Source organism: Ictidomys tridecemlineatus, chromosome 10 (assembly GCF_052094955.1).
Source record: "Ictidomys tridecemlineatus isolate mIctTri1 chromosome 10, mIctTri1.hap1, whole genome shotgun sequence".
Taxonomy (NCBI): Eukaryota; Metazoa; Chordata; class Mammalia; order Rodentia; family Sciuridae; genus Ictidomys; species Ictidomys tridecemlineatus.
The window spans coordinates 128,432,424-128,453,147 of NC_135486.1; the positions used below are offsets into that span (position 1 = coordinate 128,432,424).

Here is a 20,724-nt window from a genome sequence, read left to right on the forward strand (position 1 = left end):
CTTGCAGCTTTAGGAGTCTTGTAGGGGAAGTCTGTCCCTAAGCTGACATGATGGAGATTTGGGCTTACAGTATTTTCTTCTAGTAGGCGCAGGGTCTCTGATCTAATGCCTAGGTCCTTGATCCACTTCGAGTTGAGTTTTGTGCAGGGTGAGAGGGGGGGTGTTCAATTTCATTCTGCTACATATGCATTTCTGGTTCTCCCAGCACCATCTGTTGAAGAGGCTATCTTTCCTCCGATGTAATCAAGAATCAATAAATGGGATGATATCAAACTAAAAAAGCTTCTTCCCCGCAAAGGAAACAATCAAGAGTGTGAAGAGAGAGCCTGCAGAACGGGAGAAAATCGTTGCCACCTGCATCTCAGATAAGGCATGAATCTCCAGGATATAAAAAGAACTCAAGAAACTTACCACCACAAAAAAATCCAAATAACCCAATCAATGTGTGGGCAAAGGAACTGAACAGACACTTCACGGAAGAAGAAATATGAACGGTCAACAAATATATGAGAAAATGTTCAACATCTCTAGCAACTTGAGAAATGCAAACTAAAACTACCCTAAGATTTCATCTCACTTCAATCAAGAAGGGCAATGATCAAGGACACAAGTAACAATAAATGTCGGTGAGGATGTGGGGGGAAAGGTTCACTCATACGTTGCTGGTGGGAACTGCAAATTGGTACAACCACTCTGGAAAGCAGTATGGAGATTCCCCAGTAAACTTGGAATGGAACCACCATTTGACCCAGCTATCCCACTCCTCGGCATATACCCAGAGGATTTAAAAATCAGCATACCACACGGACACAGCCACATCAATGTTTATAGCAGCTCAATTCACAATAGCTAAACTATGGAACCAAACTAGGTGCCCTTCTGCAGATAAATGGAGAGAGAAAATAGAAAATAGAATGTCTTCCTACCACATTTAGGACAAAATTCCATCACTCAGGTTCCCTGCCCTCAGTTTTCCTGACTGAAGGACTCTTTGTCCACATCATTGGGAAGAGGATCCTCCCATAGGGGATAGGCAGGCTCAGCAGCAGGCAGGACTTTCCTGGGGAGTCAACAGAAAACCTACCAACTTCTAAAAACGGCACGGGGGAGAAAAGGAAGGTGAGCTTTGGTTTTCCGACACTCCCCAACTCATCTTGGCCGACTTGCAGAGTGCCCGGAGCCCTCCTGCAGACTGGGTCAAGGATGAGGCGCTTCTGGGCTTCAGTAACCCGCCCTTGACCAGAGACCTGGGGTGAGAGGGAAAGCTATTCCAGATAGAGCTCTTACAGCCTGCTGGATGCGGGGATGGAACACGGACAGGAGCCCATCAATTCTAGGACCAGGATGAGGATTCCCCGGTCAAACTCGTGTTAAGAGCATAAGGTACCAGTAAGAACTCAGCCGACGGTGTCCACCATGTTGTGTGTGGCTTCACCTTGACTTCGGCGGCGATATTCCACCATGTTCTAGGTCATCCTGAAGGCCCTGTTTCTGCCACGCCTATTACTATGGCTCAAACTTTGAATCAAATTTTCTAAGCCTATAAGTCCACCCACACATATATTCAAATGTGACGGCCACCTGTTGATGGCCGCACCTGTTTAAGTCATGCATGCCACTGGTCCATCCCTTTGCCTCCTGCTGCAAGGAGAAGTTCCCAGTCTAGAAATGATTCGGGGCTTCTAATAGCTTGTTTTGCAGAAAGCAAACCGAACAGACTTTTGCTTATTGAAGACATACTTCAGGAAAAATTGAAAAGTGATATCATGGGGGAGAACAATGCCCCTTGGGAGTTAACAGCGTAGATCCGCAGGGGACCGAATCGCATCTTGGAAAGAATGTTCCCTTTCACTAGATGAAAAGAAGAGCAGCGATCTGTCTCCGCCGCCGTGCAGAATCCACTCAGACGCCGGCTGTCACTGGGTCCTATTACGAAAGGCCTTCCGGTTTGAACAGGGACTCGCTGTGTGACGGACACCCCAGTCTCCGTTTCAGAGGTCGGTCAGGGTGGCAGGTTGCGTTTGGAAATGAAGCCACGTCACACCTGAGGTTTAATCAGGTTGCGTTCTTGGCCCGGGAGCAGTCAAAGTCAGGGAAGTGTAAAAGGAGGTTTAGAAGGGAGGTGTGTGCTGAGAAAGTGAGGTGACTCCATTTTTAAAAATTAATAAATAACAGCAGCTTCTACCTCAAGGCCTGCCCTAAGGAAGGGGGCGTGACCCTTGTCCTGGGAAAGACCCACGGAGCGCTCCTAGGCACATACCCACCCTGCTGAGCTGTTTGTCTGTAAATAACAGGAGAGGTCTGCGGCGCCAGGTGTCCCTGACTCAGTCAGGCTAGGTGGGGACCCACAGCAACCCCCTAGCAGCCACCAATCAGCATGAGACAGGGAAATACCTGGGATGCCAGATGACCCCCCAGTAGTTTATGGTGGTTGGTAACATGTTGGGAAACCATGTGGTTCAGCACGGACACCCCTCGTGGCCTAAACCAATCAGTTCAAAGAAATCCCCCTCCGTACTAACCCATCACCCCTGACCCAACTCGTTCCCGCCAGTGACTGTGCTAATCAGTGTTAAGAGCTGTTGTGTGACTTTCCCGCGGTATGGAATGATCTGCTGTGTGATGTTGTGACGCATAGAGTATCCCCCAAAACCTATGAAATCTCACTGAACAAAGGACCGGGGCTCACTCCCTGGGACCGCTGCATGGGGAACGGCTGTGAGTCCAGGCTCGAGCTTGCAATAAAGACTCTTGTGTGATTGCATCGGATTCTTCTCCTGGAGGTCTCCTGGGGTCCCACGAATCTGGCGTAACAGTGACTCACCCCAGTACTGGGAAGGGGTGGGGGGAGTGGGGATTTAGTCCTGAGCAGCCCTGTCCGCTGCTCAGGTGTTCCCAAGGAAGATGGGGTCAGGTCTAATAAGAAAGGCTTATTCTCCTGGGGTTCCTCCAACTCCCCTGATTATTATCATTATTATCTTTTTCTTTATCTTGTTCTAACTTCTAGTGGGGTAGAGGAGGAGGACAGAGGGGAGGAGGGATGGGAGAAGAGAGGAGCTACAGAATGAGTGAACCCAAGTATGCCCTGGACAGTTCGAATGTGGCACAGCGAGTTCCACCTTGATGTCTGCCTCTAGACACCGATTCAGAAAAAAATCAATCAATCAATAGAAGGAAGAGTGACTGGGGAGGGGGAGGGAAGAGGGAGTTGCCGGACTGCAATGGGCCCATGACATTCCATGCCTGGATGATGGCGACAGGCTCACGGCGGCGTCAGAACCACAGGTTAATAAGAGCACAGATCCACGCGCTCATAAAAATGTTTTTTAAAGGAGCAACGTTTCACTGGCTTGTAATAAGAAAACGCCCCAAGAATGATGATTCCGACACTCTGGGATGTGATGGATCAGCTCTGATTGGTGACCTGGAGAGAGTTGATATTTATCCATTCTTAGGTGTCGAAGGGTTCTTCTGGGCTAAAGTTAAACCTGGTGAACTTGGAGGACCTGCTGCTGAGTGGGAGAGAAGCGAGGCGCAGGAACACAAGGGCCAGGGGATCTTCCCTGCAGAAATCTAAAATAGTCAGAAAAAAACAAAGTAGAAAGGTCGTGGACAGCGACTGGGGGTGGGGCAGAGGTCGGATACCGCGCTTCCACTGTAAGATTAATTAGAACTGGAGAGTCTCTGTGTGGCAGGGGAAGTCGCCTTCATAATGTTGTATTATGTCGCTGAACTAGGCTGAGGCAGATCCTCAGTGTTCCCACTACAAAAGACAAATAAAATCAAGGGGTAAAAAAAAAAAAAAAAAGTAGGGAGGGGGGAATGCCTAAAAAAAAATAAGTAAAACAGAATAAACCTTGGTGACATGCACGGCTCAGTGCGATTTCTTTGAGTCGTGTTTGACAAAGCCAGATGGTTAAAATAAAAGCCGATTTAATTTGACTGTTTTCTAGACGGTTCCTGGGGAAACAAGCCAGCAATGGAGGCCCTTTACCACCAGACAATGCAAGGAAACCCTTCCGGGTCTGTCATTCATGGGGACAATTAGGCTGCACAGAGGAAGCCCCTCATCTCCCCACGTCCGACCCGCCCTGGGAGCAGCAGCCTCTCTCTGCCGTTGAAGTTGCAGACGCTGCTCATGGAGAAGGGGTTTCTCCAGGCAGAAATGGATGGTGTTGGGTACGGGGCGGGCTGTGCACCTCCCGGGGTGTGAATCGGGTGCTCCCTCTGTACAGCTGCCTCTGTCTCCTCCTCTGTTCAGTGGAGAGGGTCGCAGAGCCTACCTCGTAAGACCTCCGTGGAGGTTAAATAAGCAGCACTATAGACACTCAGATGAGCTCCCAGTGCACAGGAGCACCCCAACCTCTCCCGTAAGCACCCCCTTCGCCCACTCCGGCCCCACGATCTGTCTGGAGCAGACAGAGGGGTGCAAGACGTAGGTCCCCAATGTTTTCTTTGCCCCGATCCAATCCATCGTGTTGAGGACCAGGGACCTCATCTCCCTCTGCGATTCACCATCTTCTGAGGAGCGGGGTCAGAAGGAGCAGAGGAGAGACCTGGGAACCGGGGAGAGAGGGATCGGGCAAGATGAAACCGTCCAGCGGTCAGGATCGCACATGGCGGTCTGGGGGCCACGGGGAAGGTGGGAGAGAGCCAGAGAGCAGGCAGGGATCCAAGATCAGGCAGCAAATGTCGAGAGGTCCTCTGCAAGAGGATTAAGGGAACAGGTAGCTCCCTGTGAGCCACAAGATAAAGGAGTCCGCCATATGGTGCAGGAAGATAGAGAGCAAAATGACTGAGGAGCCGGGAAGTGCTTCTGTCTGCAGGTTACATAACCATGCCTAACGTGTGTGTGCATGTGTGCGTGTGTGTGTGCATGTGTGTGTGTGGAGACATACGGCTAATGAGATTAAAATTAGGATAGACTCCCACAACTGGAGTTCAAAGCTTTAGAGAAGGCCTTAGTTACTGCTACCCACTAAACTGCCTTTTAATCTCCTCAGGCATTTTTTTTTCCCCCTGCGGAAATCCAGGGCTGCACTTGGCCCTGGTAGAACCCGCTGCAGTCCGGGGCTCGGAGCTCTGGATTGCTCTCCTGTGACCACAGAGCTGGCCAGAGAAGCACCTGGATTCCGGGGACTTCAGCCTGGGGAGGAGGCTGCCAAGGGGTACGGGGTGGGGATGCTGGTGTGGAGAACAGGAGCGGAACAGGCAGGGCTGGGGGGTCCCTGTCTTTGCAGGAGCTCATGAAGGCGCTTTAATTTCTTTTAAAAAATCAAAGGGAGCCGGGTGCGGTGGCGCACGCCTGTATTCTCAGCGGCTCCGGAGGCTGAGACAGGAGGATCGCGAGTTCAAAGCCAGCCTCAGCAACGGTGAGGTGGTAAGCAACTCCGTGAGACCCTGACTCTAAATAAAATACAAAACAGGGATGGGGATGGGGCTCCGTGGCCAAGTGCCCCTGAGTTCAATCCTTGGTACCAAAAAAAAAAAAAAAAATCCAAATGGAAAAATAAACTTTAAGGTTGAAGTGTTTTGATATATGATATTGATATATTTGTCTTTATATCATTGAAATCACAAGATAACACACTGGATTCTTATTTGTGGAGGAGAGAGGAACCTACTGATATCACAAAGATCTTGTAGCAGTTTCTAAAAAGCTGCTTCCTAGGGGGAGGGGGAGGGAGGTGAAGGATAAAAAGACTAGTGTCTGGGGGACGCGGGGACCCCGAGGGGAAGAGTGCTGTTGGAGATGGAAAGAGGTTACTGGGTTGGTTCATCACGTCCAGGTCTGGCTCCCTCACAGCTGTGTGATCTTGGAGAAGTCACTCAACCTCTCTTACTGTCTGCGTTATGATGTAACAGGGTTGTGATCGAAGCTGTCTTGCAGAGTCCTGAGAATCACTATGATGTGACGCGGGTGAAGTCACAGCATGGTCCCCGCCGATCCACATGAGTTCAGTAAATGCCGGGGCGCCAAGGAGGGTGTGTGTGGGATCAGGATGGGTGGGGGTGGGCGGTAAGGGTCAGAGTGCAGGTGGACAGATGCAGACAAGCCCAATCCTAGAGTAGCCTGCGGGACTTGGAGGATCCCAGGGGGTGGACGCCTGCACCGCACCCAAGGGCAGTGCCCAAAGCCCCTCTCAGTGGCCCCCTCCAGAATCCCTGCAGATGACCCCCACTTCCAGCGGGCATTTGCCCCCAGAGGGGTACCTGGCCAGCACGGGGACGGGAGAGAATGCACGGCAGCCCTCCGTCACCCCCCTGTCGCCCCCTCCGTCACCGTGGGCTTGCAATCTGTCTGAGGTAGCAGCTTACAGTGGAAACAAGGGGTGCCAACTCTGCGAGGCACTTTGGGGGGAAAGGTGAGAAAAAAGGAAGAAATAGCCTAGAACACGCTGGTGACGTCCTGGGTGACCTCTGTGGTGGGTATCAAGCCACCCAGAGCCCGACTCGTCATCTCTTAAGTCAAACCCCATCCACTAAATGGCATGGATTAGCTTGTGATTGGGGTCAAGTTAACTCTGACTTTCTGCATCTCATTCTCCTCGCCGATAGGATGGGAACAACAGTCCCAACATTACAGAGCAATGAGATTACAGAGTAGCAACACTGTGGAGCACTTAGAACTGAGCTGACACATAGTACCACCACCACCAGCAGCAACAGAACGTCAGTCCAGGAGGGCAGATGCTTCTGTTTGCTACAGGGCCATTTCCTGTGTACCTAGAAGAGTGCCTAAGATCTAGTAGATGCTCAGTCAATGCTTCTCGGGTGAATGAATCATTTTGTCCGCAGTGAGCGGTTATTACAGAAGTGACACTTCTCTCCAGTATGGCCGACGGATTCCAATCTTAGTCCCAATCCCCCTCTTCCCCGTCTTCTGCTTTCATAGACAAGCCGCCCAGTTTTGTGTCCAGATGTGGATGGCGAAAAGTCAAGAGATCGCTAACAGGTGTTTCAGAAAGTTGCTGAGGCGGGAATTCATCATGCCAAAGGATGAGGAAGGAGTGGATGGGGGAGGCATCCGCTTTCAGAAAGCAGACGGGTTCTCTGGATCTATTCAGAGTAGAGGACAGAGGAGGGAGACCAAGATCACTTTCAAAGATGCAGGAAACAGGAAGCGTGGTCCTCATCTAAAGGATATGGTGGGGGGGGGGGGGACCATAGACAACTTATGCCTTCCAGGTGTGCTCGACAACCACAGCAGAGACTTCACGCTCTTAGAAACACGGTGGTCATCAAGGTGCTGAATCATCCCAGGAGCCTGAAACTTCAAGACGTTTTCCCACAAAATGGGGTTCTAGTAACCATCAGCAGAACACGGACAGCACTGCCTTTCTTTTAATAAGCTCTCCTAAAGCCCGTTAAAATCGACATTTGGTTGGTCCGTCAAACCTGTGCTCTGACTTATAGGACTGCTTAGAGTCGTGCCAAGAAGGAGAAAAGGCCAGGTGCCGTAGCGCACGCCTGTGATTCCACTGACCCAGGAGGCTGAGGTCGGAGGATCGCAAGTTCAAGGTCAGCCTGGGCAACTTAGCGAGGCCCCAAGCAACTTAGCGAGGCTCTGTTTCAAAATGGCAAACAAAAAGGGCTGAGGATGTGGCTCAGTGGCAGAACGCCCATGGATCCAAACCTCAGTACTGAAAAGAAGAGGAGGAGGAGGAGGAGGAGGAGGAGGAGGAGGAGGAGGAGGAGGAGGAGGAGGAGGAGGAAGATAAAGCCAAATTAAAGAAAAATGTTTTCCTTAAAAGGAGGCACATGCATGGCAAAAATTAAACAGGTGCATGGATCACCAATATTTGGGAAACGTGGCCAAGGCTCTCACCAACCTCGCTGTACAATCTGAATTTTGAGCTAGAGATGCCGGGGTCAGCATCCTAGAGATGCTAAACCAAATGCTGGAGCTCCAGGCACACTTGGTTTTAGAAGGCGGTACCCAACCCTGGGTGGCTTCCTTGGGGACATGTGGGCAGTGGACATCCTCAGCTCCCGGGCGTTACTGCAGCCCCGTGAAGCCCTGGAGGGTTCTCCCCGGCGTCTCTGCAGCTCGGGGGCAGCGGCGGCACAGGGTGGGCTTTCTGGAGGTGGTGGAACACCTGAGCACCCTGTTTCCAAGGGCTCTCGACTTCGCCCTTTTGCCTTCGCCAGCCGCTGAGTTCTTTCTTCTTGGTTTATTCCTGGCTTGTGCAATGTTTCAGGAAAAAAAAAAAAAAAAGCAGCACCAACACCTGCCATGTCCCATGATTTGCACACAAGGAAATGTCACCCAGAAGAGGCACTGGGGAGTTTTTCGTTTTGGGGAAGGGGGGGGGGTGATACATTGGGGGAGTTCGAAAGGGAGAAGTCAGAAGTTCTTTTGTGTCACTGTAAAAAATTAAAAATTAAAAAAAAAAAAAAATCCAACCAGAGCCGAGAAGCAGGGAGTAGGGCGGAGGCCACCTGTGATCCACCACAACGTTCTCCGTCCTCGTGCGGCGGGTGGCCGTGTGACTGAGCCTCTCTAATAGTGTGTGGGCAGAAGTGAGGAGGGCCACTTCCAAAACCAAGGCTGTAAGAAGCAGCTTGCGCCTCCTCGCTACTCCCTTTCCCCCTCCACCCGGAGAATGCAGAGAAAAACAAAGCCCCCGAGACTAATGCAGCCCTAGAAGAGGGTGGCCATATGGAGAGAGTGGGCGGGGCCAGGAACACCCGCCTTAGGCTGTCAGGAGGATGAGAACCAAACTTCCATTGCATCTGAGCCGGGGTACATTGGGGGGTCTACTTGTTACAGCAGCAGAATCCACCCTCATAGAAGCTGAGGCGCCCTGACTTCTAGGCAGATTCTCCAAGAGGATGCTGCGGCGGGAAGAAGGGAACCCTGCAAGATTCTCACTTACTCTCTGCTTAGTGAACGCCTCCTCTCGATTCGGTCTGAGTCACTTGTGGAAGCCTTTGTGGACCTGAACCAGGGCAAATCCTGCTCCCGCCGGGCTCCCGTGGCGGGGACACAGCAGCTGCGTTTTAACATCTGCCAGTGTGATTTTTTTTTTTTGATTACTGTTTATATCCTTGCTGTGTTTTGAAGTATGCATCTCCCCAAACTCACTGAATGATGCGCTGAAGAGACGTGCATTTGCTCGCATGTAGATTTCACCTTAAGATGATCATCAAAAAGATCTGAGTCTCGGTTCGATGATTTGCCTGCCGAGGAGTTTGGCTGTAAAGTGGACTCGGGTCTACAATTAGCTGGGAAACGCACTAGAAAGCAGGCTGAGCCCTGCCCCCCAGCAGAACACCCCGTCATCCCAGCTGCTGGGGAGGCTGAGACAGGAGGACTGCAAGTTCAAACTCAGCCTCAGCCACTCAGGAGGGTCCTAAGCAACGTGGGGAAACCCTGTCTCAAAATAAAAGAAAAATAAAAAGGGCTGGGGATGGGGCTCAGTGGTTCAGCGTCCCTGGGTTCAATCCCTGACTCCAAAAAAAGAATTAAAAAAAAAAAAAAGTCGGTCGATGCAAGGATAGAGCGACACGTGATAAAGCAAACACAGGCAAATGTTAGGAGTGGACCCTGGGAGCTAGGGATCAGGCTCCTTGTGCGAGTCTTTCATTTTTTCTGTACTTATTTATTTATTTATTTATTTTTGGTCAAAACAAAAGGTTGGAGGAAAAGTTCGACAAGTGTAGGGATCGTGAGCATGACGCACAAAGGCGTTTAGTTCATACACAGCCTGGTTTGGTTTTATTTTTACTTGAAATCATGTCTTTCCATGACGACAGACATAGGTGTGTGGCAGGGGACTTTACTCTTGAATGGTTTTCTTTTTTTTTTTGTACCAGGGATTGAACTCAGGGGCACTCGACCACGGAGCCCCACCCCCAGCCCTGTTTTGTGTTTTATTTAGAGACAGGGTCTCACGGAGTGGCTCAGGGCCTCGCTTTGGCTGAGGCTGGCTCTGAATTCGCGATCCTCCTGCCTCAGCCTCCAGAGCCACTGGGATATATCCCAGGATATATATATATATATATTTTTTTTTTTTTTTAAACAGATTTAGATCAGACAAAACATTAGCCTGAGCAAATCTGAAGTCGCGGAAGACCAGCCATCTATGAGCATGAGTTAAACATCGGGGGAGGTTGGTCAGGTGGGTGGATGGCAGGGAGAGGCGTGGAGTCGTCGGTAAGGCACAGAGGGCCGGGTTCTGCTGGGCGTCTGTTGTCCGAGGCTCTGGCTGCGGTCACTTCCCAAGGCAAACTCTGAACCCACCTGGACGGTGCACCCCGGCCCGACGGATGTCTAGCCCTAACCCGGCCTCGCTTGACAACCACAGAGGTCAGACCCCGGAAAGGTCTAGACGTGGACAAAGCCACGCGACAGCTTCAAGGCATCCCCAACAGGAGTGGAAGGATCAGACACTAAATAATCAACGAACAGTATACTTGGAGGCGCTGTCGTAAAAGTTCTAGAAAGCCTCTCTGTCTAGGTCGGCTGGAGATGCCGATGAGCCCAGGAGACTGGCCCTGACCCACTGGACAGCTCACTCCCTACTGCCCTCCCTTTGAAAGTTTGGAAGCGGGTGGCGCATTGAGGATCCAGTGGCCTTCACAAGCTTCACGCTGAGTCTCTCTCGATGCACCTCGGCAGGTCGGGGTGAGATGCCCGTGTCATCCCCTCCCGGCCTTCACAGGTGATGGCACTGCTTGAGAGCAGGTTTTTCTGGGACAGATGTGACACCGGGGGCCTCGGGGAGGGGAGGTGGGAACCCCAAGCTCCTCCATCCAGAGGGGCACAGGACCTACCACAGGACCTTAGCACTTGCTGTTCTCTCTGCTGGACACATTCCTTCCCAGGCCGGGGTCACCGCACTCCTACCTGCCTGGCCCATGTGACATGTTCAGGGCCAGCATTCAGCTCTAAAACCGCCTTCACTTACAACCGCAGGTGGCAAAGCCAGAGTCGCCCAGCTCTGTGAGTCCGAGGACCGCCGTCGTGTGTGCTGTTCTGTGTGGCCTTTGGTGACGTGGCTGTTGCTTCGTGACTGACTGGGTCTCCATGCCCAGCCTGGATCAGCACCATTAGTACATTATAGTATGATCTCAGTTAGGACGATGGTCACCATGGAAACAGATGGTCCATCCCCTGATTCCTCGCTGTCTCCAGGGACCCATCGTCCCGCGACTACCTGGCCCCCAACCCCAGTCCTCGCCACGAGGCCCCACTTGGAACTTTCATTTCCCCAGGACAATTCTCCCACCTGTATTGTTCAGTGATCAAAAACGCGGTCGCGGCACACTGACTTTGGCGCCAACGTGGACAAGAACCAGAGTGTGGGATGAGGACAGGGACACAGCAGAGTTGCAGGGAAATCAACCCAGGTTCACGCGGGTAGCGGCGGCCGTTGGGGGACGGGGGGATCACGGCCAGATGCGCTCCTGGGTGGGAACAAGGCTTCTCCACGTTTATCCTTCTCTGATGCGATTTCAACGATGAATCATTTTATATGTTTATAAAATTGTTTTTCTTTGAGCCTGGGTCTCACTACGTTGCCCGGATTAACCTCAAACTCCTGGGTTCAAATCCCGGTCCTGCTGTGGCCTCCTGAGTAGCTGGGACTGCAGGTGTCGCCACGGCAGCCAGCTTAAAACTGAATCTTCAAAAACTCCCCCAACGGCCGATGCCATGGCCCATGCACAACCTGACGTCCCAGCAGCTCAGGAGGCTGAGGCAGGAGGATTGCGAGTTCAAAGCCAGCCTCAGCAACAGCGAGGCCCTAAGCAACTCAGGGAGACCCTGTCTCTAAATAAAGTACAGAATAGGGCTGGGGCTGGGGCTCCGTGGCCGAGTGCCCCCGAGCCCAAGTTCGCCACCTGCTTCCCCATCCCTCCCCTATCCAGGCTCCTCAGAGCTGCAGGGAAGCGTCGCACCGTGGTGTGGGCCAGCTCCAAGCCCCGGTTCTGTCGCCAAGAGGACCCCAGGACGGTGAGGCCACCTCACGGGGTTTCCTGACTCTGATCCCACTCCGTGCCGAGACTCTCCAAGCCTTGGGTCATGGATTCAGAGCCTTTGGTTCATCTTAGCAGAATGACCTCTCGGGCCGGGCCACAGGCAGAGAAAATGTGTGCATTCAGCGGGGTCCCCCCGGGTCCTGGAAACTCGAAGGTGCCCGCCCCAGGGAAGACCCCTCCTGGAGACCTTGGATCTTAGCAAGAGGAGAGGGACAGACCCGTCAAGAAATCCCAGCATCACGGGCGATGGACGCCGTGAGAGGGACAGACAGGACGGGGACCGGACGGTGGCCCTCTCAGAAGGGAGGTCTGCGTGGAGATGTGAACCACGAGGAGGGGCCAGGCACACAGAGCCCCAGGGGAGTACGTAGCATCACAAAAGCCAGAAGCAGGCTCCTGTCCCCCTCTGTGAAATCACTGTCCTAACCCCTCTGGCTCCTGTCCTCTTGGTCTTGGTGCCAACACCTTCTGATGGCAACTACAATGCACCAAGCCCTACCCTACCACAGGACCTTTGCACGGGCTGTTCTCTCTGCTGGGCCCATTCCTTCCCAGCTCTTTGCAGGCGTGGCTGGTTCACGGTCCTCCTTCGGCTCACATCCTGATCACCTGACACAGCCTTTGGCTCATTTCTTTCACAAGACGCCTTGCCAACAGCCGGGTGGATCTGCTGACTTTCCTCCTCTTTCCCCCCAACTAGAAGGCAGGCCCCACCCCCTCCCCCCCACCAGGACCAGGTGCGCCCTGCGCAGGGGACGCAGCCACCAACGCGTCCCACTGTACCTTGCCAAAGCTGCCCTTCCCCAGCACCATCAGGAAGTTGAAGTCGGTCAGCTTCATCCGGTCCCTGTTGCCGTTGTTGTCCAATTTGGAGATGGTGTTGCTGGTCTTCTCCTCGGGGGCCTTGGTCCCCTGGCCGATCTTGGCCCTCTGCAGGGAGAAGCACATGGGACACAGGATCAGAGCCCGGGGACACCTGGTAGGAAGACGCGGGTACCTGGGCCGCGTCCTGCCGCCCACGCACCCCGACCTGTGACACGGGGGGCCACCCGCGAGCCCGACACCTGGAGGCCACCTGGGCACCTCCATCTCTCCTTGGTCCCTGGGGGTCTCGGCCGTCACCAGGAACCTCCGTGGACCCCGCTCCCTGCTGGGTCTAGATCCCCCGCTTCTCTCCCCCTCCTGGGGACCTGCGCGGGCTCCTTCCACCCTTGATGTCACACGCGGCCACAGTGAACGCCCCACCCAGCCAGGCCACCTCCTGCTCCAAACTGCCTGGTCCTGGGGTGGGGGGCACTCTCAGGGGTGGTGGGAGCTGCGGGAGGCGGGGCCTTGCGGGAGGTCCTTAGGTCTTGGTGGGGCACATCCCCCACGGGGCTTGCAGGACCCCGGTCCCTTCCTCTTTCTTTTCGCTCCCTGGCTATGAGGCGAACGGTTTTCTCTCTCACCTTGACCCTCCCACGCACCCAAGGGGCCCAGAGCCTTGGTCTGCCCCATCTGGGAAGCTCCAACACCGTCAGCCAAGATGAACCTTTTTATACGTCAACCGCCTCAGGTGTTTCGTTACAGTGCCGGCAGCTGCCGGGTGGCTTGTCACTCCAGCCCCTTCCTTTCTGGTGCCTTCTCCCCTGCCACCCAGCTCTGCTCACTTTTCATACCCTTGACGGTTGCTGTAGTGTGGATTGTCCCCCAATCGTCCTCAGCTGGGCCCCACTGGGAGAGTCTATGAGAGATGGGGCCCAGTAGGAGGTTCTAGGTCACCGGGGGTGCACCAACAGGGGATTATGGGACACTGGCCTCTTGCTCTTTCTTTCTGCTTTCTGGCGGCCATGAAGGGAGGGCTTCCTCTGCCATGTTCTGCCACCAGGATATGACACCTCAACCCCCGCCCCCACCACACACACAAAGGCGCACTGACCTCGAATGAAACCTCTGAAACCGTGAGTCAAAATAAACCTTTCCTCCTTTTAAGTTGATTTATCTCAAGAATTTGTTACAGTAACAGAAAGCTGATGAATACAGATCCCTCATCCCTCAGGGCCTTTGCACCTGCTGCTGCTGCTGCTGCTGCCCTATGGATAGCTGTTGCCTTCCCTTAACCAACCAAGCTGCCCACTGCTTCCCGTTTCCACGTCCTTCTCTCCATCTGCACTAGGTCCCCCTGCCATTGGCCCCTTCCGTCCCCTTCACTTCCCATTAATACTGGACGGTAACTGCCCGATCGCTTGCTCCCCTCTAAGACCCTGGGAGCCGTGACGGCCATGGGTCTGTCTCACTCTCTGTGACCTGACAACTAGTACGGTCCCCAGCTAAATAGCTCTCCAGTGTGCGGGTGAACGAGGTCCTTGCTTGTCCCCAGGGCCGTGGGGATGTGCTTCTGGGAGGCAGAAAACCATGGAGCTCAAAGCTCGCCTCAGAACCTGACTCCAGCCTGGATCAGCCGCTGTGGGACTCTGAGCAAATGAGTGGCTCAGGTCACCCCCTGCCCAAACCCCCTCCCCCGTCTTCCAATTTCTGCACCCGGCTCTCGGCCGCTCCCTTATTGCTCCCACACGGGCTTCTGGCTGACCTCTGAACACACTGAATACGTTCCTGCCCCAGAGCCTTTGCACCCACTTGCAGCACGTTCCCAGAACCGTCTCCCCTCTCCTGGGAGAGCCCCGTAAAACACGCGAAACCCTCTGGGCCCATCCCCATCCCCTTGCTTAGTTTTCTCCGTACCATCTGCTGCCACCTTCCAAACCATGGATTCACTTGTCCCTTCGCACCAGAACATGAGCTCCCCGGGGGCATGGGGTTTACTGGTTTTCTTTTCCGGTGTCTCCCTGGGGCCTGGTGCACAGCCTGGCACCTTACACGCACTCGGTGAATGAACCAGTTAGACCTCAGCCTCCTTTTCCAGAAAATGGAGATAACGACAGGAGGTTCATGAGGCCCTTTGCACGTGCCCGGCACATAGCAGACGCTCAACCAACGGCAGCTGTGACTACGGTCACGTAACTCAGTCGCCTTTCAGAGACAAAGAGGCAGCGGAAGCCTTTCTGGGGTTTGGAAGGCCAGGGGAGAGGATGACTCTGATCCAGTCCAGAGACACTGACGGAGGGGGAGCCTGCGGGGTGCTGAGGACCGATCGGGGCACAGCAGATCCCCACGCGCATTCTAGCCAGGTCGAGGCCCTCCACGGTGGGTCCAAAAGACAGGTCTGAGCTGGGCGCCGCGGTGCATGTCTGTCATCCCAGGGGCTTGGGAGGCTGAGGCAGGAGGATCTCAAGTTCAAAGCCAGCCTCAGCAACGTAGTGAGGCCCTAAGCCACTCAGTGAGACCCCGTCTCTAAATAAAATTCAAAATAGGGCTGGGGAATGGGGCTCAGCGGTCGAGAGCCCCTGAGTTCAATCCCTGGTGCCTGCTCCTGCTGAGAAAGAGGACACTGGTGTAGACATCAGGGACAGCGCTCCTGGGTCAGAGAGCAAGACCCAGTAAGGAACTGGAGGCCAGGCTGGAGCACCGCAGGCCGCAGACACAGGAAGGACCTCGGGTGGACCCCGAGGGTGACCTGCAGCTGCTGAAGGCTTCCGGCAGGGCCTCGGTGCCCTCCAGTGACATGCAGAAGGTCCCCCGGGGGGGCGGGCAGGGCTCCGCTAGAGGACAGGAGTTGGGAGACCATCAGGGACCGCAGCTTCCGGGGCGGGAAGGGACGGGCCTGAATTCGAGGGTCGTCAGTGTGGACGGAATGAAGTGGGTGCATTTGAGAAACCTCGGGGGAGGGCTGTGGGGGGAGCGGGGCCCCCTGGACGGGAGCCCCGGTCCCCAGCTTGTGTCCTGAGGCAGGGGGCTCGCTGGGGAGGGCGGGCAGGAGGGTGGGAAGGCAGGACCCGTCTGAGCTGCCGAGGTCCCTCCTCCCCCATCGCGGCTTAAAGACCACAAGGTTCATCTTCCCGCGTGCCACCTCCGGGGACGGTGGCCAAGGACACGGCCGTCACATCGTCTCTTTTTGTGACCGTTAGGGTTTGGAGGTGAGGGGTCCCCCAGAAGCTCACGCGTGAGACGCCGCGAGACGGTTCAAAGGACAGACGACGACAGGGTTGTGACAGCCTCGACCCCATCGGTGGACTCAGCCCCGGTGGGACTGACGGAGGGGTGACGGGAGGCGGGGGTTGTGGCTGGGGGGGGTGGCCCTCCAGGAGGTGACCCGGGCGTGGCTCTGGGTCTATATGTGTCCCCGGCAAGTGGAGCCCCTCTCTGCTTCCCCCCCCCCACCCTGGGAGCTGCCTCCCTCGGTCACGCTCTCCCGCCACGATGTCCTGCCTCAGCTCGGGCCCTGGGGAGTGGCCCCGGAGCCGTGAGTCCCCAGATCACCCCTCCTCCTCTGCAGCGGCGCTGGCCGCGTCCTGTAGTCCCCGCAGCGCAAAAGCGGACTAAAATGAAGAGGGGCCTTCTAAAAGCCGACGTGTGAGTTCTGGCCACTCACCCCCCAAACGAGACCCGGGGGGGTCTCCATCCCTCGCCGAGTGGTCCCCAAAGATGCCCCCTTCCCAACTACCAAGGCCCTCGTCTGCTGATTTCTGTCCCCCGCCCGTGGTCAGCTCTGGTGGCTCTTGAATCTCGTCTAAATGGAACCAAAGAGGCTGGACGTGCTCACGGCTGGCTCCTTGCACTTGGCAAAGGGCTCTGGACGTCCGTCCACCTGGATGCCTGCACCCGGGCCCTGCCTCGCTGCAGGGCCGTCGCCACCCAAGGTGGAGGGTTTTGTCCTCCTGCTGAGGGGCTCCCAGCAAGACCCCTGCGAACACACTTGATCGATGACTTCGTAGTAAGACCGTGTTGACGCTTCAGTGTCCCGGGGATGCCGAGGGTGAATCATCAGTAGCCGCTGGACTGGTGGGTCTCGGGTTAAGAAAGGGGAGCTACACCCGGGCGCGGTGGCGCACGCCTGCAATCCCAGCGGCTCAGGAGGCTGAGGCAGGAGGATCGCAAGTGCAAATCCAGCCTCAGCCATGGTGAGGCCCTAAGCCACTCAGGGAGACCCCGTCTCTAAATAAAATCCAAAATAGGGCTGGGGATGGGGCTCAGGGGTCGAGGGCCTCTGAGTTCAGTCCCCAGTATCCATCCCCCCCGCAACAAAAAAGGTAGGTGAACTGCAGACAGGGATGCAGGGGTAACAGGCAAAGAGGAGGCCATTAGAACCAGGGCATCACCTGATTTGCAAGGAGATGGTATAAAAGAAAAACACCCAGGGAAGAAGCTGCGTGGAGGGACCATGTCCTCGCAGCACCCCAACTCCTCCCTGTCCAGACCCCAGGGTTTTGCCCAGTCTGGCTGGACCCTAACGCGTTCCCTCCCCCTGCCCCTCCCACGGCCTCGTTGGCTCCTGTCCCCCACCTTCCAGCCCTGACTTAGGACCCTCAGATCCGCCCGCTAGGTTCCCCGGCCTGGGGAGACCCCAGCCCTGCCCGCCCCGGGTTCCCAGATCCGTCCCTCTCTTTAGTGTGGGCCCGTCCACCCGAGGTCCCAGGGCCCGTCCACCCGAGGTCCCAGGGCCCGTCCACCCGAGGGGTTTAGCTGGGCTCTGCTCTGCTTGGTGGGGGGTGGGAGTACCAGCGCCTCCTCCTGGAGGCCCCCGAGTTCCCGTCTCTGCCCTGAACCAGCCCTGCCAGCCCCCTTCCCTCTCGCCATCCGGGTCTCTCTCCTGACCCTGCTCAGGGCTCGTGCTTGGTCTGGACAAAGGCTTCTGTGCTGGACGATGTGACAGGAGGGGGGACCCCGACCAGTGGGTCCTGGGGGAAGGTGGTAGGTGGCCGGGGTGCTGCCCCCCGAAGGCCGTGATGCTGGTCTCGTGGAGTTGGTCCCCTCAACAGCAGGTCGCCACCAGGAAAGCCACCCCGTGTGCCTGACCCCTGCTGCATTCACCCAGGTCCCTTGTCCCCTTTCTGTTTCTCCACCACGTTGTGACCCAGGCAAGGCGGCACTCCTTAGAGACCAGACGGATGGCACTGTCTGAGGTCGGACTTTCAGCCTCCAAAATGGGAAGCCCAGACGCCCTCTTTGCTTCCTGAAGCATGTGGCCTCGGGCATTTTGTTACAGCAACAGAAGATGAAGGCACCCGGCACGTCACTGTGACTTCTGGAATCCAGGTCAGAAGCCTAACAGTGCCGCTGGTCTGTTCTGCTCAGCGTTGGCTCTTGTTGTAATATTTAAATCAGATGCCAACTGTTGAAAGGCAGGAGATGTCTTAGAAAAACCAGTTTCTGGGCTTCTTTGGGAACAGTGGATCCGGCTGGAGTAGCCTTTCCCGTCTCTTGGAATCCACCGGGCTCCTGAAACATCTGGGCTTGTGACCCCCACGCAGTGAGCTTCAGGAGAACAAGAACTTGTCACGCGTCCTTCTAAGCATCCCGCGGTCCCAAACAGCCTTGTGTCTAGCAGACGCTCTATCAAAGAGGGGGCTCTGCAGAACTGAGCCCGAGTGAAAGCCGTCCTTGCTCCTGGTGGCCAGGCGAGCCCTTCAGACACAGGAGTCCCCCGGGGTGGCCTTTCAGGTCCCTAACGGAGAGCCCCAGAACTCGGTGCTCAGAGAGGAAGCAGATGAAGAGCACTTCTGAGCAGACGGCCTTGCTGCTTCCAGAAAGTTCCAGGGGGCAACCAAGGACCCTCAGCGGCCAGGCGCCTGGGCTCTGATGGAGACCATCCAGTTCCTACAGAAAGCGACCCCAGGTCTCCCTGCTGCGGCGCAGCAGCAGAGGCAAAGACCCCTGTGTGCTGGGAGTCCCTAGAGATTGTCCCCACCCCAAACAGAACCACCTTCTGAGCTGTATCTATTCGGACGCGGGAAGCCGACCACCCTCGGCACCTGGTACCTCTAAACCCGTGAGTCCATGGAGCCCTCCAAAACCTCAGGAGTAAGAGGTGTTGCAATTCCCCACTTCACAGATGGCCAGTCAGAAGCTCAGAGAGGTGAAGCAACTCGCCTCCGGTCACCCAGCAAGGAAGAGGCAGAAGTGGGATTTGAATCCAAGCAGCCCGCGCAGAACCACCGGGCTCTGCTGCCCAGATGATGCGGCCACGGGGTTCCCCCCTGCCGAGACCCTCCGGCTGGCTCCTCCCCACAGCTGGGGCTGCTCTCTGCCAACACCTGTCACTCTCTGCCCAGGGGCGCATCCTCTGGCTGCAGATGGGAGCACAGCCCGCAAGGAGGGCGCGTGGAAAGCGCTGGCGCCTGGACTGTCCTGGAGGCGGCTCAGAACAGAGCTGGGCCTGATCCCTGGGATCCTGGATTGGGAAACCCAAGCACCCGTTCTGGGCGGGATTTGACTCCGAGAGCCCACAGCGGTGACGGTGACGCTGGCTGACACAGGGGGCCCTGGGTCTCAGCCGTTGCGCCTCCGTGGATCCGACCTTCTGCAGATCCAAACTACCCAGAAAAAAATGAAAAAATCATCTCCATCTTAAACACGTGCCGACGCTTCCCCTCGCCGCCGTCCCCCAACCACTCCAGGCCGGGCAAGTCGGCGTGCCCAGAGGTAGTGACCCGGAAAGGGTGTTCCCGGAAGGTTCTAGAACTTCCCTGACACTTGGCGTTTGCTTATCTCCTTCTCTTGTCCCTTCCTCGTCCTCCTTAGAAGAAGCGCTTCCGGGGATCAAGTCCCAAATAAACCACTGGCATCGGAATCCTCACTATGGTCTGCTTCAGGGGGAAACTCAGACCCGGGGACCATGACCAGTTTGGGGACCTTGGAAAACGACTTCCCTGAACCTCAGTTTCCTTTTCTGCAGAAGAAAAACAGGACTGATGGTAACAGCACCTGTCTGTCGCTCGGGGTCGTCGAGGAGGGGAGTTAAGACGAGTTCCTATCTGTAAAGCACTCGGCATAAGGAATGGCACATAATAAGCACTCAGTTAAATTTTTTAAAAAATTCAAAGCTGTCAGAAATCCCCATTTGGAAACTCCCCCCAGGAGTCTCCGCCCTCCCTGGCCCCTTCAGCAAGGCCACGGTCAGGTACCGCAGGCCTCCCAGAGCCAGGTCTGCCATTCCCAAATACAGCACCTGATGAGGTGTGACCCACACCAGGCCCACCCTACCGTGACTCCATTACCCCGATCCCAGCAGGTCCATTTCACCGCCCCTCGGAATTCCTGCAGATAAGAGGCTTGAGAGTAATTTCTGAGTCCTTCTGGGTGCTCATTGGTCACTGCGCAGGGATTACATCTCTCACGTTCAAGGTCAACTGAAATTCCTCTGCGTGCCTGAAACACTCTTTTTGTTTGTTTTCAATCAACAACTACGGGACGGAGCGATTATCATTCAGGCATAAACAAGCGTCCGCAGGCTCTTGCTTAGGAAGAAAGGGACATATTTTTGCAGCATGCAGATAAAATAGCGCCTCACTTCAAGCCAATTACTGGCCCAGACGAAGGCTCTATTTGTGTAGAGAATGTTTTCCGCGGTGGAACGTCACCCCAGCGGCCCCAGGACAGAGGAAATCATTTTGCAGAACGGAGACTTCATTTTATACAAGAAAAGAGCAGCCTGGGTTTTTGTTGGGTTTTTGTTTTTGGGAAGATGCTTTTATGAATCCGTCTGGCTTTGAGCAGGTTCCACGGAAATGACCTTCAGAGATCAAGGTCACTGGAGAAGGACCGATAAGCCCAAGGTTAAGCCTGTTTATTTCGCTTCCTTTTCAGGAAAGGAGACCCCACTCCATTCAGAACCATCGCCATCATCAGAGCCACTTGGAGGGC

At 55.2% G+C, this 20,724-nt stretch overlaps 1 protein-coding gene across 3 annotated transcripts in view; it reads right to left on the reverse strand.

The window, feature by feature from the left end:
• The window catches only part of Prkcb (protein kinase C beta), a 306,972-nt gene that overhangs the window by 81,991 nt on the left and 204,257 nt on the right, over positions 1 to 20,724 (reverse strand). For all 3 annotated transcript variants that reach the window (XM_078024201.1, XM_021725544.3, XM_078024200.1), the window contains exon 9: positions 12,769 to 12,915. In XM_078024201.1, the coding sequence (XP_077880327.1) occupies positions 12,769 to 12,915 (147 nt within the window). The remainder of the gene's footprint in view (positions 1 to 12,768; positions 12,916 to 20,724) is intronic.